The sequence below is a fragment of the Drosophila nasuta genome, chromosome 3, assembly GCF_023558535.2.
Source record: "Drosophila nasuta strain 15112-1781.00 chromosome 3, ASM2355853v1, whole genome shotgun sequence".
Classification (NCBI taxonomy): Eukaryota; Metazoa; Arthropoda; class Insecta; order Diptera; family Drosophilidae; genus Drosophila; species Drosophila nasuta.
Genome location: NC_083457.1, coordinates 9,376,076 through 9,393,703, shown reverse-complemented (window position 1 = coordinate 9,393,703; position 17,628 = coordinate 9,376,076). Strand labels below are relative to the sequence as shown.

General features: G+C 38.7%; 3 protein-coding genes across 3 annotated transcripts in view; 1 reads left to right on the top strand and 2 right to left on the bottom strand.

Moving 5' to 3' along the window:
* The window catches only part of LOC132789459 (putative phosphatidate phosphatase), an 83,016-nt gene that overhangs the window by 6,221 nt on the left and 59,167 nt on the right, over positions 1-17,628 (bottom strand). The window lies entirely within an intron of this gene.
* On the bottom strand, positions 727-2,282 carry LOC132792850 (putative phosphatidate phosphatase). Its single transcript, XM_060802359.1, has one exon. It carries the CDS (start codon positions 2,193-2,195, stop codon positions 1,164-1,166), a length of 1,032 nt encoding a protein of 343 aa, XP_060658342.1. The 5' UTR covers positions 2,196-2,282; the 3' UTR covers positions 727-1,163.
* On the top strand, positions 9,369-14,062 carry LOC132789458 (putative phosphatidate phosphatase). The gene has a single exon (XM_060797486.1). It carries the CDS (start codon positions 11,992-11,994, stop codon positions 13,090-13,092), a length of 1,101 nt encoding a protein of 366 aa, XP_060653469.1. The 5' UTR covers positions 9,369-11,991; the 3' UTR covers positions 13,093-14,062.

Here is a 17,628-nt window from a genome sequence, read left to right as displayed (position 1 = left end):
ACTTTATAAATCCAGTTGAGAATATTAGGCGTATTATACAATCATGTTAATTAACTCTCTGAAATATTCTCTTAACTATATACATAAATCGGAAGATTTTGTGGGCTATTACAAAGTGACCCTTTTAACATAAATGTTTAAGTATCAGTTTAAATTTAAAAGAATTTCATTGAGTTCGCTTTGATTATAATCAAATAATTTCTTGTTAAGCCATCTTCTTGTCAGGAAGCATTTGTGGAATTGTTCTCAAAATAATCGCTTTCGAGTTTCTGAGTCATAAGATTTGTTTTTGGTATTTAACACAATTGATAAAATCCCGGATAAATTGAAAATATATGTTTCACAGATTTTTACAACTTTAACGTTTCGCTGAGGACTTTTAATTGTGGATAAAACATGGTGAAGACATAAGAAATTAACGTATTTGAAGAACTGTTTGTTAAATACAAATATTGTGCTCTCATCAGCTAAAATAATTTTCGAAGTTTAAACGAGTTGTTGTGTGTCAAAATTATTCCCACATTATTATTCACTTGCTTTTGGGATTTTCCCTTCTTGCTATCAAGTAGTTAAATTGGCAACTCTGACTCATAATTTCAGCACTGAGTATTTTATTTATTTGAATCATATTGTCAATCCTTTAAAAAGATTTAAGTTGAAAATCAAAAGCAAACTTATTTGTAGAAAATATTTCCAACCTATTTTTGAATAAATCTCCATTTCTAATTGATTAAAATGGGTATTTAATATGGCTTAATTTAAGCATAATTTGAGTGCATCTTGTAAAATTAAACGGTTCCACTTTGTTGACTTTCAGCGGCTTTCAGCTCTTGTTTTCCCAACTCCCCATTCTCCTCCATTCTTCCATTCTCTTTGCAACAACATCTTCACAACTCTATAAAGCCAATCGATGCGGCACTTTCTACTCTGATGCTTAAGCATTAATTTTTTTTTGGGGAGGCGATCAAATAACAAATTCATTATTAATAAACTTTCTTTTAAACACTACAACATCGTTTAATATCATAATATCGTATATATTTATTTTAAGCTAAAGTTTAAGAAAACGAAAACAGAGTTTTTATTTTGTGAGAGAGTTCTCAGAGAGCGAGGTAACTCTATAATTATGGACTATACTCCTGAACACATCTCCAACGCTCCGCTCAAGGCACATAGCCATAGTTGTGATAGGTCTGAGCGTATTGCGCCTGCGCCGGATGCGCCGCAAGATAAGGAAGAGTGCCAAAGGTGTAGGCGGGGAGTGCGGGAGGAACATTTGCTGCCGCAGATGCTGCCGCCGCTGCTTGTGACTGGGATTTGGTGGAACTCTTGGGCGACACCTGCGCCTTCTTCAGCGTATTCGCCGAGTAGCCAGTGCGATTGAAACGCTTAAAGGCAAACAGATCCGCAACATAAACACTTGTGAGCCAGGCAAACAACACGCCAAGAAAGACGCCAGCCAAGACATCGGACCAATGATGCCAGTAGTCGGTGATGCGGCTGAGGGAGACATACCATCCAAACATGACAAAGAGGAACTGCAGCAGATGCTTCAACAGCTTGGAGATGCGAGTGCTCAGCGCAGCCTGCAGGTAGATGGCCAGATAGAGCATGGCATACATGATCATGCTGGCATGTCCGCTGGGAAAGCTTTGATTCAGCTGCTGCAACTGGAAGCTCGAGATGTTCGGATTGCTGCAGCTGTAGTTGGTGATGTAATGTCCCGCATTCTGTGCATCGTAGCAGGTGGAACCATCCTCCAACCTGGGCTGGCAGACGGCAAAGAAATGCGGACGCAATCGACCAATGCAGAGCTTGGTCAGCACCGTGCTGAACGTCAACATGGCCAGGCCAAAGAGATAGTATCCCGCCTGCTTGTAGAGCTGCCCGATGCGATGTCCCAGACGGTATCCATCTCGCTTGGCCGCCTCCCGTCCACCCGGACCAAGGGGCAGCTGTTTGAAGAGCTCGACCACAATGATCACTGCCGTGGGCACTGTGAGTGTGATGCCGATGAGCATCATGCTGCCGATGGTGCTCTCTTTGAGGGGGTAACTGAGTGATTCATCGCCGCAGAAGAAGCCACGCTTGAAGGGCTTGACCAGCTTCATCAGCAACAGGCTGGCGGTGGTCAAAGCTGCCCACAGCAGCAGATCGCAGATGCCGCGCAACAATTTGCTGTACTTGCTCGACATGACAACCGAAAACAACACAAAAGCTACCGTCGATGTGATGTGATGTGATGTGGTCTCTACCGAATGCCAAACCGCGCTTAACTAAACGAACGGCAACGCTTGAATATCTTGTCTGGCTCTGGGTCCAACTTAACCGTGATTTTGCCGACTCTCTCGCTCTCTTTGCGGTCTGCCAGTCACATACACACACAGAGGCAGAGAGTGAGAACGAGTCTCCGACTGAGACTCGTCTTGCTACCGCTCTACGCGTGCTACATTTGCACCTACCTCAGTCGTAAGACGAGGCGGTTTTCTCTCCCCCCCCTTCAGGTTGCCTGGCTACGACACAAACGACGCTGGCTGGCCATCAAACAAGGCATAAACAATTATTTTGTTTATTTATTTGTCTGTTTTGCACAGCCTATAGAGTCTATAATTACTTTATACATACAAATGATTTGAGTATACATTTCTTTGGGCCATCAAATAATTGGTTTACTCGGCAGTTTGCAATTGATTCATAACTCGAGTGGAGTCCCACATTCGCTTCGCATTGCGAAACTGGTTTCACTTGTCAGAGAAATTATTTTGCGAATCTCCCTCCCAAAAAACAGAAAAACAAAACCCGTTTACATTGCGAGTGGGCGGGAGAAGCGAAGAAGAAGGGTTCATGCCTCTTTTTGCGGCAAGTTCTCCGACTGCAACTTCACTCTCGGATGCGTGTGCATAATTTTTTTTGCGAGTGGTTATGATGTGGAACCACACACTGACCACTGAACTGTTAAGACCAAGGCAGAGAAGAAGGCTCGACTAATTGCTGATTCGAACATGAGTTTTGTGGCTTTTAAGATTTTCTCTCACACCGAAGGAAAGCCCCCCCAAGTCTGTTTTAGCATATGACTCAGTCACGCATTTCACTGGAACTGAGATTCGTTGTCCAATGACCCAGTGAATATAGGTTCACCTGTATCTCCCTCGCTCTCTCTCTCTCTTTCTCTCTCTCTCTTTCGCTGTCTTTCCCCATCTCTGACACCTGCTGTGACGTCACACCTCTGCCGCATTCCTCAGGCAATGGCGTAGTTGGCTTCGACCGTCGGAATGTTGTGACGTTCTTTTCTGTGTGTGGCGATTGCACTCGCAAAAGCTTTTTCAGCTTAGCATTGGGAGAATGTCAGCGGCGGAGCTTTTTGGTCGAGCATCGTGCAAACAGGTTTGATTAACGTTTCTTGCTTCTTTTTGTTGGTTTCTACACGCTTCATACACTGCGCTCATTAAAAATGCAAATTACAGGGTATCCAAGCTGTGTGCAGACGTTTGCAGCAGCCTTCAATAGCATGGAATTTGTCTGAATGAGCCTTGGGAGAGTCTATGCTAAACAGTCTTTAAAATAAGTCCATTAAAGATATTCCATAATCGATTACACATATTTTGAGGCAATTGAAAATAAGAGCCTATATAATTTGTGCATTTCATTAGTAGAGTCTCCTAAAGAATTCAAAATTCGGAATTTGTAATTTGTATTTCTTATTTATTAATTTGGAATTGATTCTTAATTTTGTGTACATAATTATAAGTTCCCAATTCGTTATTCTTTAGTCTATATTCTTGTATTATAATTCCTAATTTTGCATTCTTAATTCTTAATTATGAATTCCTAATTTTTCATCCTTAATTCTTAATTATAAATTCCTAATTCTTAATTCTATTTTCTTAAATCATAATTCCTAATTTTTAGATTTTAATTCCAAATTCTTTTTCTTAATTTTTCATTCTTATTTCTTAATTCTTAATTCATAACTCTTAAATCTTAATTTTAAACTTTTAATTCTTAAATAATCAATAATAATTCTTAATATTATATTCATAATTTTTAATTCATTATTCTGCATTTTTAATTATTTATGAACAAATAAACTATTTACTTTAAACATTCTTTTAGCTTAACTTTTATGAAACAAATTATTTTTACTTTCATTTCTCAATAAATAAATCGCAGAGTATCTCTACGTCGACTCTCGTCTTCATCACCTTTTAATGCTTGCAACTATTTTTAAACTTTTACTAACACAAATCGCAACTGGAAGCGGCTGTGGTTGCGCCTCGTTAACTCTTCAAATTAGCATTAGTTTTTTATGTTATTGTTTACTATTTTTTAACCACTTTTCTTATTTGAGTGTTAATTCATGACAATAACAATTATGTTGATTGAATTTGCTTTGTATTGTGTAAATTGAAATCAACAGAATTACTTTTCTCTATTAAATAAAATTCATATTCTTCTTTGAGCTGGATCTCCCTAAGCGTTATTCAATTAAACTCATTAAAACTTGATAAACTTGATGTGTGATTTTTTCACCTAAGAAATTTACCAGAATTTCTCATAACTTGTTTCCCCTCACATTGTTGTGTGTGTTTTCGTTTTTGTAGTAGTCTTGATTTATTTTTATTACTCGTATTTGCTGAATGTTTATTATGTATTTATTTGCATTCTGGGCATCAGGTTTATCTGGGCCGATGTCCAGTTTCCGTGAGTGCATTGCACGTGCACAGAATTAAAAGCAATTTATTTTCATGCCACTTAAATTGTTCGAACTGAAATGCTCTTATTTTATTCATTTACTTTTATTTGAGGTAGGTCGCTTTGCCAGCGAGAGTTTATTAAAACAACTGGTTAAAATGTTACATTTTATTTATTGCAAATTTATTTGGACTTTAATCGAATTGCTGTCATACGATTCACATATTAAAATCGATGTGTTTCATTTATATGGTTAGTTTCAACTTAATCTTCAGTGAGTATATAAAAATTTATGCGACCTTAAAATGTAAACAATGCATTAAATTATGGTTATAGTGGCTCTAACATAAATACTGTAGAGTAATACGATATTTTATTTGCAATCCGATGAGCCGTCTACAATCTTTTTGGCTGTACCACAAATTAAATGCGATAATCTGTTCGCTTAAACTTAATTTAAATTGTATATAAGCACAACACTGTCAAATAATATAAATAAATTAACTGAAAGAGTTGGCAAATTGAACTAATTGTACAATATTGTTAGCAAAATGTTATTTATTATTGCACCAAATGGAAATTTAAATATCAGTAATTAAGAGAAGTATTTTGATTTTCTTCCAAAGCAGATATAAATTCGAAATAGTTTTAACATAACGTAAATATTATAAGGTAATAATTCTAAAGCAAATTAACCACTTAAAATTGTATGCCATCATCAAAATTTACTAGCAATCAAATAATATAAATAAATTATCTGACACAGTTGGAGAATTCAACTAATCACATAATCTAGATTGCTAATTTTGATTAATAATTCATAGCAGCTATATTATACCCGCTACCCATAGGGTAGAAGGGTAATATAACTTTGTGCCGACAGGAAATGTATGTAACAGGTAGAAGGAGGCATCTCCGACCTCCGACTATAAAGTATATATATTCTTGATCAGCGTCAACAGCCGAGACGATATAGCCATGTCCGTCTGTCCGTCCGTCCGTATGAACACCTAGATCTCAAAGACTATAAGAGATAGAGCTATTATTTTTTTTCGACAGCATTTGTTATGTTTGCACGCAGATCAAGTTTGTTTCAAATTTTTGCCACGCCCACTTCCGCCCCCGCAAAACAAAAAAATCGAATAACAAGCCTAATTTAAAAGCTAGAGTTGCGAATTTTGGTATATACAATAATAACTGTAGTAGTTATGATTCCTGGTTGCGATCAGATAAAAATTGTGGAAGTTATTAAAGAAATACTTTTGTATGGGCAAAAACGCCTACTTACTATGGGTCTGAGTTGCTTTGGCCGACAATCTGGCACATTGTGCCGTTTATGGTATATTTTGAATGGTGTACTATATCGATATACCAAACATACCATTTGGTATATTTTTAGTATTTTTTTTAAAGTATTTTCGGTATATTTTGAAATTGATACCGCAAAATTTTGCTTTTATTAAAAATGGGTAGCGGGTATCTCACAGTCGAGCACACTCGACTGTAACTTTCTTACTTGTTTTTATTTCAAAATCGTACTTATGTTTTACCAATTATTCTACGTAGTTCCAGAATTTTTCATGTTTTAAACATACAGAAGAAAAATTGTTTTACATAGACAAGTTCTTGACATAGACGAGTTCTTCCTTACAAGTATGGTATGAGGCTCGACTCGAATAAATTTTTCCTGAGTATGTTATGTGTTGATAATTTATTGCTATACTGGTTCAATAACTTAATAAATAAGTCAAATCTAAACAAACAAAAAACTTAAATCAACCATCCTGAATCACAAACCTAAAATAATATGTCCTTATTCAGATTGCATTTAGCCAATTTTAATGAAGCATCTATCTTAATTTAAATTACAATTTACAATACAATACAGTAACTAAATTTCACAAGAGAAATAAATAGGGCTCAAGAAACTTTCATTGTCTTGCTAAACAGAGAAGAATTTTAATACTCTACATTAGAATACAATACTGATAAAATGGTTTTACTTTATTATTATATGAATTATTTAAAATTCACGAATTAAATAATTTCATTAAACATAGAAAGCGAAGTTGTGATAATGCTTTTTTTGACGATGAATCCCAATATCCAACACGCTTGACTAGAAGCTTCTTAGTATTGAGTTTCTTAGTATTGGCTTTCGTTTTACATAATTTGCGCTTATCAAAGTTCCCTTTAAGCATTTAACACTCACTTCCTGTCCGAATTGCTCACTTCAGCACATTCCGAATAAGTTAGTAGCCCCCATCCACTCACATGCAGACTTTGATAGCGTGTGCTGTGCTTGTGTGTGTGTTTATCTACTTGCCTCGTGCACCTGCTGCTGCTTTGGCGAAATTAACTATGGCAATAAGAAGTGCACACACATAAACATGTCGCTGAAATTGCAATTACCCCGAGTTTCCCCGCATTAATAAATAAATATAAACAAAATATTGTCGCGACACAAATATTAGTTCGCCTCTCTCTCCACACTCCTACAAATTGTATTCTCGGCAACTCGAAGCTGAGCCTCAGTTTCCTCATCTGCCTCAGCTGTCCGTTGTCTCAACTACGTCGTTGTCGATTCGCTTGCTATCTGCACTCGCAATCGTAATTGTAAGCGTAATCGCATTATTTTACACCTTTCGCTTATCAGTCACACTTCCTTCTCCTCCTTCACCGCACACCTGGATCTGGCAGCTGGTGGAGCGAACTGTGACGATCGTGTGACGGAACGTTTCTATTGCCCATTTGAAATTCGGATTGAACATAACAAATAAAATTCAATTTGAATATGAAAACAAAAAAAAAGCGCAAAAACAAACAAGAGGAAAACAAAACCTGAACTGTGACTTATTTTGCATAGTCAGTCATTGTTTTTAGTAGCGTTTTATCCAGACATGGCCTCAGATCTTTTGTTTATTCGCAACGGATTTGTGAAGACTTGTGTAACCACTTGTACACTTGTACACTCAGCTAGCTCAGCATATTTGTATGAATTGTGTCAATAATTGATTTCAATTACATCGATCAAGACAAGTGTTTTACGGTGTCCAGACTGAACGTCTGCTGGTGTTAAAATGACCGATTAACGCAAGGCGATTAACGTGATCAACGATTATCGATTTTGACAATGATCATGACAAAGTGACGATCGTGTGCATGGCGAACGGATATTTCAATTGCCTGCTGGCAAAAAGATCGATCATTTCCGTTCGTTGATCGTGAGCAAGGTGTGGAGTTCCATAAGTTTTGAATTAATGATCATGATGATTGCGATGATCATGCACAGAGTGTTGATTCTGAGAAGGATCGCTCGATCTCTGCAAGTTAATAATGATGAACGATCGCAGCAGAAGATCTTGAAGGTGATATCTTTGTAGACTATAAATATGGGTATGCATAATGATCGAGATAGTAGTGAAGAAACTAATTCAAAGTTCTGATTACTCTGTTTAGGGTGTTGATCATCGTATGCAAGCTAATAATTACGATCATAGTGATGACAAAAAACACCCATCAAAACAATAATGATTATTACCTTTGGGAATAAATCGCTTGTTCTTAATGATGATCGTGATAAAGGGAGATCTAAAATGAACATCTTATGTATTGATTGATCTAATAATGATTGTGCTCGTTAAGTGAATTCTTTCCATATGCTGTTCTCGCCTTAATGATCATTCCAACAGTGTTGATCGTGATCATGATCTCATTTCAAGACTGTCGCGTGCTGCGGCTTTGCATTGATATAACGCTCGACGAGCTGCGGATCATTACTGTGGCTGGGCTCCACAAGTGGGGCGTATTTAATTGCGCTGCGGTTTCGATATCGGTTTTCAATGGATATGTTTTTTTTCGCTCGGTCTGGAACAGACTGCCAGATAACCTTCCACCGCAACAAAAAACCAAAAATGTGTGGTAAACAATGCTTAAGATACATTGAAAGCACATTTTGCACTCGGGTTCGAATCGTTTGCTAATGGATAAAATGGCCAAAGAGAATTGTGTGTGGAATGTGTTCATTAGGGTGTCCGGCTCTGGTTGGAGAGTAATGGTTGTATTGCGAAAATTAACATAAATTAGCGGGAAACGACAATTTCTATGTAAATTGAGCAGTTGCAGACTTGTGGGCCATAAAGAAGCTCAATTCGTTGTGAAAATACAAAGTGGCCATAAACTTGTTGCACTTTATGAACTGCATTTCCACTGTGCCCAAGCAGTGTTGTTGTGACTGTTTGCTAAGGTTGTTGTTGTGGTTGTTGTTATTGGTGCTGTTGACGTCGTCTCCATTACCGCACACAGCTTGGGCTCGTAGCAACGACCTACATCAACAAATGCTATAAAGGCACGCAGCAACCGAAGCGATGCGATCTCTCAGCAGCAACAGCAACAGCAGCAGCAAAACTCTAGCCAACTCTCGTTGCAATGACCTACTCCAATGGTCTAGAATGGGGAGAAGAAGGAGGCGTGGAGTAGAAGGAGGAGGAGTTGGAGTCGCTACAATGGGTAAGGGATTCGCAGTTGGCACTCCTTCATGCCAATGGCATTCGTCGAGTAAATGCAACTCTTTCATTATGCGCAAATGCCAAGAGTCTCGAGCAAACAGGCCTAAACAAACATACGGCAAGGCAAGCAAAAAAAAAGAAGAGGAGAAGAGCAATACATAAAGTAAACCTTGAAACAATTCAGCAGTTTCCTCATTAGCGTCGAAGAAATACGAGAGTGCAACAGATTCCAGTTGCGACAACTTCTCATCATCTCCTCATGCCTCTCTCTCTCCCTCTCTTTATGTTCTGACAATGCGCTGACGACGCTGCCGACGGCGACGCAGCTAAATTGATAAGAAAAACATAGCATTGAAATTCAATATCAGTGCGAAATACACATAAAACATTGAAAAAGAGCCTCCTCCACAGTCTGCGCTGTGGTGGGTTCTCTTGTTGTTGTTGTTGCTGTTGCTGTTGTCTCAGCAATCGACATTTGCTACCGGCAGCTGAAGCAGCGACTGCGACAGCGACTGCGGCAGAAGCAGAAGCAGCGACAGCAGCAGCGCACGATCGTCGTCGCTTCAACTACGTCTACAACTCAGTCACAGTCTCAGTCACCGTCACCGTTGCCGTTGCCGTTGCCGTCGCAGTCAGATTCGGTCTACACTTCCAAACAAAACGACGACGTCGTCGCTCAGCACCGGATAGACAGCGTAGTGAGCGCGGCCAGCGAGGTTGCTTGTTTTTTCGCTGCCCAGGAAACCCACAGCCCACAGGCCCAAAAACCACCAACAACAATAACAACAAGAGCACAAGCAACAATTCAAGCCAACTACCAACTTGCAACTTGCAACTTGCAACAACAACAACGTCGTTCAACTGACAGTTGGTCTAGCAGGCCAATAGCATTGATTTATTTAATTTGCGACGACTCCGAAATACATAAAAATACAACAAAATAAAAGCTGTGGCCGGCAGTTTAAAGCAAAACTGCACGTGGTGCCATCTCCATCAACTCCTTCTCCACCAACTGTTGCAGCAGCAACAGCAACAGCAGCAGCAGCAGCAACAGCGAGACAAAGGAAAATTCGCCTTTGAAGTGTGCGCGTGGATTTTTTTAGAAAGCCAATCGCATTGATAAATAAATGCTCGAAAATAAATAAATGCGCAATTCGTGTGCCGAAAAAAAACAACACTGAGTGAATGAACAGCGGGAATGAACAAGTGAAAAATGTTTGAATACTCGAAATACCCCAAAATAATTGAGTGTCTCAAACATTTCCTATAACTGCGGTGCCATTATAAAACCAAATCTGTCGTTTTCGCTGTTGTCGTTCGACTCTATAGTCTCGGGATCAACTAAAGCCACCGCGATAAGGCGCATAAACAATTCGAAAGCGCGGCAAAAACAGTTTCGTTCCGAAAACGTGCCAAGAAATGTGCAAAAACTACAATTTAACAGAATAGTAAACAAATTAATCAATTGTTAATAATTGAATTAAAATAGACATCGCATTTTAAAGTGTGTAATAAAGCAGAGGCCAAATTGTGAAATTTAAACACTTAAAATTTAACTCTATAATGTTGATCCAATAAGTACGCAAATAATTCTGTTAAATAAATGAATCTGCATTTAATTGACTACGAAAAAGCAGAATTAATTACAATCGTAAGTGAAAACTTTACTAATTCGATGTGATTCCAAACTCATTCCGAATTTTGAAGTGTGAAACTTTATTTTATTGTCAATGGAGCCTAACCCAATGAAGCTAATTAAGTAAAAACTTAAGACAAAAACAAAACAAATTTACTCCGAATAGACATTAAATCAACATTGTTGTTAATAATAAACAATAACTCCAAAAAACGCCAAATTAATTTAAGTAAGTCGGTAAATAATATAAATTTTAAAACAGTGCTTAAGAATTTAAAACAAATTTACTGCATTATTAACAAATCAATTCTTTAAACTCGCTGCCAAAATAATTCAACTAAATAGTAAATCCTACTCACTTAACTGACTCCAACATTAACTCCGACTTTACCATTTGACAAACAAAAGTGCCAAAGCAAATCAAGGACAAGAATTAAAAAGTGCCTATAAATTAAATCCCACCTTCAAACCAAACATTTAACCTAAATAGTTGAACTTTCAATAAATCAACCACTACTACACTTGGGGCTAACATAACTCAACCAAACAAATATTCCAGCCTCACCTAACTCACTCAAAATTAATTCTGAAATTATCAGCAAAAAGTGCAACTTAACTTAAAGCCAATTATTGAACTATAACTAAATCAAATTTTCTGATGATGTATTAAATTAAAGCCGTTTGACTTTTAATTAATTAAAACCTGCAGTTTAAATAACTCAACGAAACAGCAAGTCCAGCAGAACTTAACGTACTCAAAACTAAATCCGAAATTTCGAAATAAAAGTGATAAACAAATTAAAGACAAGTATACCAAATTTCCTACAAATTGAATCCACACTTCAAACCACAACTAAAACAAATTGACTCTTAGCAAATCGACTGTTAAAACTTCTCAATATAACTCAACTAAACAACAGTTCAAACGGCGCTGAACTCACTCCGAATTAACTCCGAAATATCCATATAGAAAGCTGCCTGCACATTTATTCAAATTCAAACCACATTCTACAACAAATTTACTGCATTAACTCTAGCAAATCGACTATTAAAACCTGCTGTCAAAATAACTTAACTAAAAACCAATTCAAGCAGCACTTGACCCACTCCGAATTTACTCCGAATTAACTCCGAAATTACCAACAATCAATCACGATGCGGACGTTTAAGCGCGGCTTCTACTGTGCGGATCTCTCGCTCCGCTATCCGTACCACGAATGCACGATCACGGTGCCCATGCTCCTGGTGATGATGCTGCTGCTGCCCATGCTCTTCATCAGCGTGGTGGAGATCATGCGCATCTGTCGCCATCTGCGCATGCGGCAATATCTGCGCAATTTGTGGCGAGCGCAGGCAACATTCAGCTTCGGCTTCATCGCCACCTATCTGACAACGGAGCTGGCCAAGCACGTGGTGGGTCGACTGCGTCCGCATTTCTACAGTGCCTGCCAGCCGCGACTGCACGACGGCACCAGCTGCTCGGATGCCCACAATGCCGATGTTTACGTGCAGCAATTCTACTGCAGCAATCGCAATCTATCGACGCAACAGTTGCGCGAGCTGCACGTTAGTTTTCCCAGCGCCCACAGCAGTCTCAGCTTCTATTCGATGTGTCTGCTGGCCTTCTATGTGCACAGTGTATGGCAGGGACGCGGCAGTGTGCGCGTCATGAGGCACATTCTCCAGTTTCTGTTGCTCATGGCCGCGTGGTATGTCTCGCTGAGCCGTGTGGCCGACTATTGGCACCATTGGTCCGATGTCTTGGCTGGTGCCGTGTTGGGCGTTGTCTATGCCACAATCACGGCCATTTATGTGGGCGATCTGTTGCATGCACGGCCGCCGCACAACGTTAATCCCGTTGCACTCGGCTACGTGTGTGCGCCAACCAGTTGCTGCTGCAGTTGCCACCACCAGCGCCATCATAATCACCATCATCATCATCATCATCAGCTCCTGGGTGAGAATAATAATTCGACGACGTCCACAAAGGTGCATTTCTTGGCTGCCGCCGCCGCCGCTGTGGCAGCCACACCGCACCACACCGATTGTGGGCAGCACCATATTGAAGTAGACGACAATATCGAGATCGACATCGACGACAGCAGAGACGATCGCGACGACTGCGACGACGATGACGACGGCAGCAGCAGCGACGCTGACGTTGACTACAAGCTGCCCACATCGCGTAATCCGACGCCGTCGCCACCGCCCCCGCCACCGCATTCTGGAACGCTGAGCTTGCCAAATGTGGTCTAAGAAAAAGAAAGAGAAGGAGAAGGAGACACTTATCTGTTTTGGATTTGATGGGGTAAATGCCCATTGTGCATTACGACAAAATTTCGACAATTTTTCCATTTAGAAATCGAAGCAAAACACCGAAAAAAACGACAAAAAAAATGTGATAAGCGCGCGGCGCAACTCTTTTTACCTGATATGCACAGTAGAGTAGACCATGCTCAGACCAAGTACTCTGCATGATTTACGAAATCCAATGCCTCAAGACACGAGCACACACATTGTGCAACACTCTGTGCGGTGCTGTGTGCTGTGGTGCAACAGTCTGGCAACGCTGCGGGCGCGCACAGTGGTCACGAAACGTGTTGTGGGCCAGCAAAAGCAGAAAAAGGCAAATCTTGCACATTAAATTAAAAGAAAATTTAATTTGATTTGGCAGCGGCAACGACAACAACGACGACGACGTCGACTTTAGCGTATCTCTTGCCCCGTCTATCTGCCTCGTCTTGTGGCTACTACGGCGGCCGGGCGCTTGTTTTGTTTGTAAACAAAGCCGCAGTCACGTCGCAGCCGCCTCTTTGAAGTGCCAACAACAACAACAACAACGTGCTTCAATCAGCTGGCACAATCTGCAGCTGCAGTCGACGCTGCAGTCGACGTCAACTGCGACTGCGACGTCGAAGTTGCTGCATAGTTTTCATTGCTTGCGCAGAGATAAGGCCTTATAAATAATGAACAAATTACAAATAAAAAAAACAAAATCTGAAAACAATATTAAAAGAGACAGTTGTAGTTAAAGCACTCTAACAATTCATTATAAAAGATTTATTGAACAAAAAAAAAATAAATAAAAACTATTTATTAGCATTTACTTAGTGTTAATTGAATGTGTGAAAGAGAGAGACAGAGATGTTGTCTGCTCTTTCGTTTGTGGAGGGACAAGTGTTTGCTCTCTGCTATAATAAATAACACTTGTTTGTTTGTTGTTCAATTGATTTATGGAAATTACTGCGAGGGGGGGACACTTTAAAAACATTTCAAATATTCACTGCAAAATTCATAGAATTCTTATCTCCTCGGCAATTTCTTGTGGTTCCAAGATCTCTTATCACACGGCGTCAGATAAGACAAAGAAAAAAAAGCACCAACAGCTTTTTGCTGATAGCTCTTGTCGATAAAACAAATATTTCTATAATTGTGGTTTACCCCCCGAGCACAAATTGTGAATAAACTACAAGCTTGTAGTACGAGTACTTAGGCGTGTTCCCTATCTAATCATATATACTAAGTAAACTTGCAGGAATTTCATAATCATATCTTGTGGAACTACGCTGCGACTGATAAATCAATATAAACATATTTCTATTGTCTTTGCACATTCATAAGACATTTGGCGCCGCTCTGCCAACACTTGCTTTGGGTCAACAAAAAGACGAATTGAAATTCGAATATGCTCAAACTTTCCATTTATTCTGTGGGCAAAATTGATCTTTAAAAATTATTTATGTATTGTTAGTGATCAATGAGAACAAAAAATTAAAAAGAAAATCGCAAAACGATAAAGATCAAATAACAAGCGTAATTTTGAAGTTAGATGTTTATCAAATACAATAATAACTTTTTGTGATGCCACAAAATTGTGGAAGTTATTTAAGAAATACTTTTTTTTGAGGAAAAATCTGGTATATTTTGCACTCTATAGTATATTTTGATTGAAGTACTATATAAATATTTCAAATACAGCATACGGTACATTTTTTTAATTTTTGTGACTATTTTTAAAATGAATAACATCGTGGGTATCTCACAGTCGGACACATTCTTACTTAATTCATTTACTTCGTTACTTTACTTGATCTTTGTCAAATATTTATATATTTTTTTCTCGGTACTCAAAGGAAACAAAAGTTAGTCTGCGATAAGAAAATAAAACTTTAATCCTTCTGATAATCAATACACGTGTCAATATGGCCTAAGACTTTCAAGATTTAAAGTTGACAAATTGAATTGCAATTCAATTGTATAATAAATACGCTTCTTTCAATTGCGAATTGTTTATAAACTATATTTTAAGTGTGTATTATAAAAATGTACTTCACAATCTGCCCACAACACAATTCAATTGAATTGCAATACTGTTCCCATATCATATGGCGGATATGGAAACTATTGGCCTAAATTAGAAATTTTTATATAAGAAAACTTTATGAATTCTTTATAAATCATCATAAAACCTATCATTACTTTATGACGAATGAGTGCGTTCTATTTTCGATAGTGTTCAAAAGAATATTCGCTTGAAATTTCTTTATACTGAAAATACACTCGATAAGCAACAGTTGCGGATATTGAGTGATTGCTCTCTTATAGATTTTCTATTTGATTGATAATTACATAATGCTATTTAAGCAACCGAAATCAATTTGCTCAGTTGCTCTTGTATGACCTCCATGTAGTATTTGCTTGCCGCAAATCCATTTTGATGGAAATCTGCTCGTATTCGTATTCGTATTTTGCATTGGCATAATTAAGTGAATTGCCAATCTACTTATCTCCGCTCTCGTATATATTGATTTTTACCTTCCCTCCCCTTCCCTCCGCCCACACACTATACGCTAGATAATACTTACAAGTACTTGTAGTTAGCATGTCAGGAAAACGTACGATTGATGTTTAAATTTGTGCAATTGAGGCGCATTACGTATTCACCTAGATATGCATACACTTTGGAGATACATTTACAGCGAGATACGGATACTGAGATACAGATATCTGCCGCTTTTGAACTGCCTTCAAGTACAACGACAAAAGACTTTTGTGGTCCACACAGATGCGAAAACCGCAGAGGCAAAAGCGAAAACCACAGCGAGAAAAGCCATAGAAATAAAACACAAAACTAAAGCCGAGCAATTTATTTTTAAGCACACATATCGTAGATACTCGTTGCTACTCGAAGATACCAATACCATACCATTCGCATATTCGAATACTCACATATGGAGGGGGGCAACAAAAGATCTCTTTACTAATACAAAACAATTGTGTGCAATCTTGCAGATAAATTTCGTCTAGTTTTTTGAGGGTGGGGCATGTGTGTGCGTGTGTCTGTGTGTGTGTGTGTGTGCCATTGAGTGCAATGCAGCAGCTGCATTTTACTATTTTTTCCAATTACAATATCTGTTTCTTGGCTTTTTACCTTTTGCCGCACATGATATTTATAAATGCCAACGAATCCTGCCAAACAGTGGGCCAAAAAAATACTTTCGAATCGCTGGGGTTGGAAGGGAGATTTTCGATTAATAAAAATATATTTATAACTAAACTTATGAAGTGAAATCAAATATTATTATGTCAGCAGCTAGTAAAATATAAACATTTTTTTGAAAATTAATTTCGATAAATTTCATGCTCATTTTAGGTCTTTCAATACTAGCAATAGTAATAGTAAAAAGTCTGCTTCTACTAGTAAATAATATCGTTGACTAAAATTTAAAAAAATTGAAATTCAATGATATAGTCAGACTTCTTATTATGCAATATTGAGTTCAATTTGTTCTTTATGTGTATTTATTTATGTGTATTTCGTTTTGTTTTACTGTTTACATTATTATATTAACGGATTATGCGAATCAATAATGTTGTTGGAATCTTTTCACAGTTTTCCACTGTTGCTGGCAGACTTCTTTGCCTCACATGCCGCACATCAGCATCAGCTTCGACATCAGCATCGACGTCGACATCGATGCATAGTTTGTCTCAGCGACTCTATTGACATTTCCTCAAAAACTTTTCTCATCAATTCATGTCAGTGTGCGGGAGTCTGCGAGTGTGTGTGTGTGTGTGTGTGTTAGTACTTGTAAATACGACAACGTTTATTGTCATTGGAATTATTACTGCCACATGCGAGAGCGAAGCGAACCGAAGGCAGCCAGCCAGAGAGTCTGCCAGTTTTCCATGCCGTCTCCAGCGTCAACTTCATTGTAGGTAGACATCACAATGGTTGCTAGGGGAAAACCTGTTTTTCAGTTTGGCTTTTCTTTGCCCGCACTGTTAGGAAGGGGGTGTGGAGGGAAAGGAGCATTGCAGGAATCATATGCAGGAACAGGGACTGGCACAGGGACGGGAAGAGAGAGGTGGAGGTCTCTTTGGGGGTCTCTCTAGCAATGTCTTGCGTATTTTTTTGGCGTATGCGAAAATTTAACGAATCATGAAATACGATAATTGAACCATGCACAAGAGTTCTTCGTTGTCGACGGCGACTGAGGCTGATACGCTAGCATCGACGCAAGGCATCTTGAGCTTCAGTTTCAGCGTCAGTTGCTGCTTTGTTTGCCTCCCTTCCCGGTCGCCCCACACTCTATTCTACACATGTGTGTTTCGTTGCGTATGTGTGTGGCATAATAAAATTTTATTGTAGCCAAAAGTTGCTACCACTTTTTCACGGTAGTGAGGCGTAGTTTTTTGGCATGTGCACAACTCTCGTCTCTCGTAATTGTTTGTGGTGTGTGTTTGTGACTGCCTCGAGCTGCCAGAGTCAGCCAAGTTAGGCCAAGACAT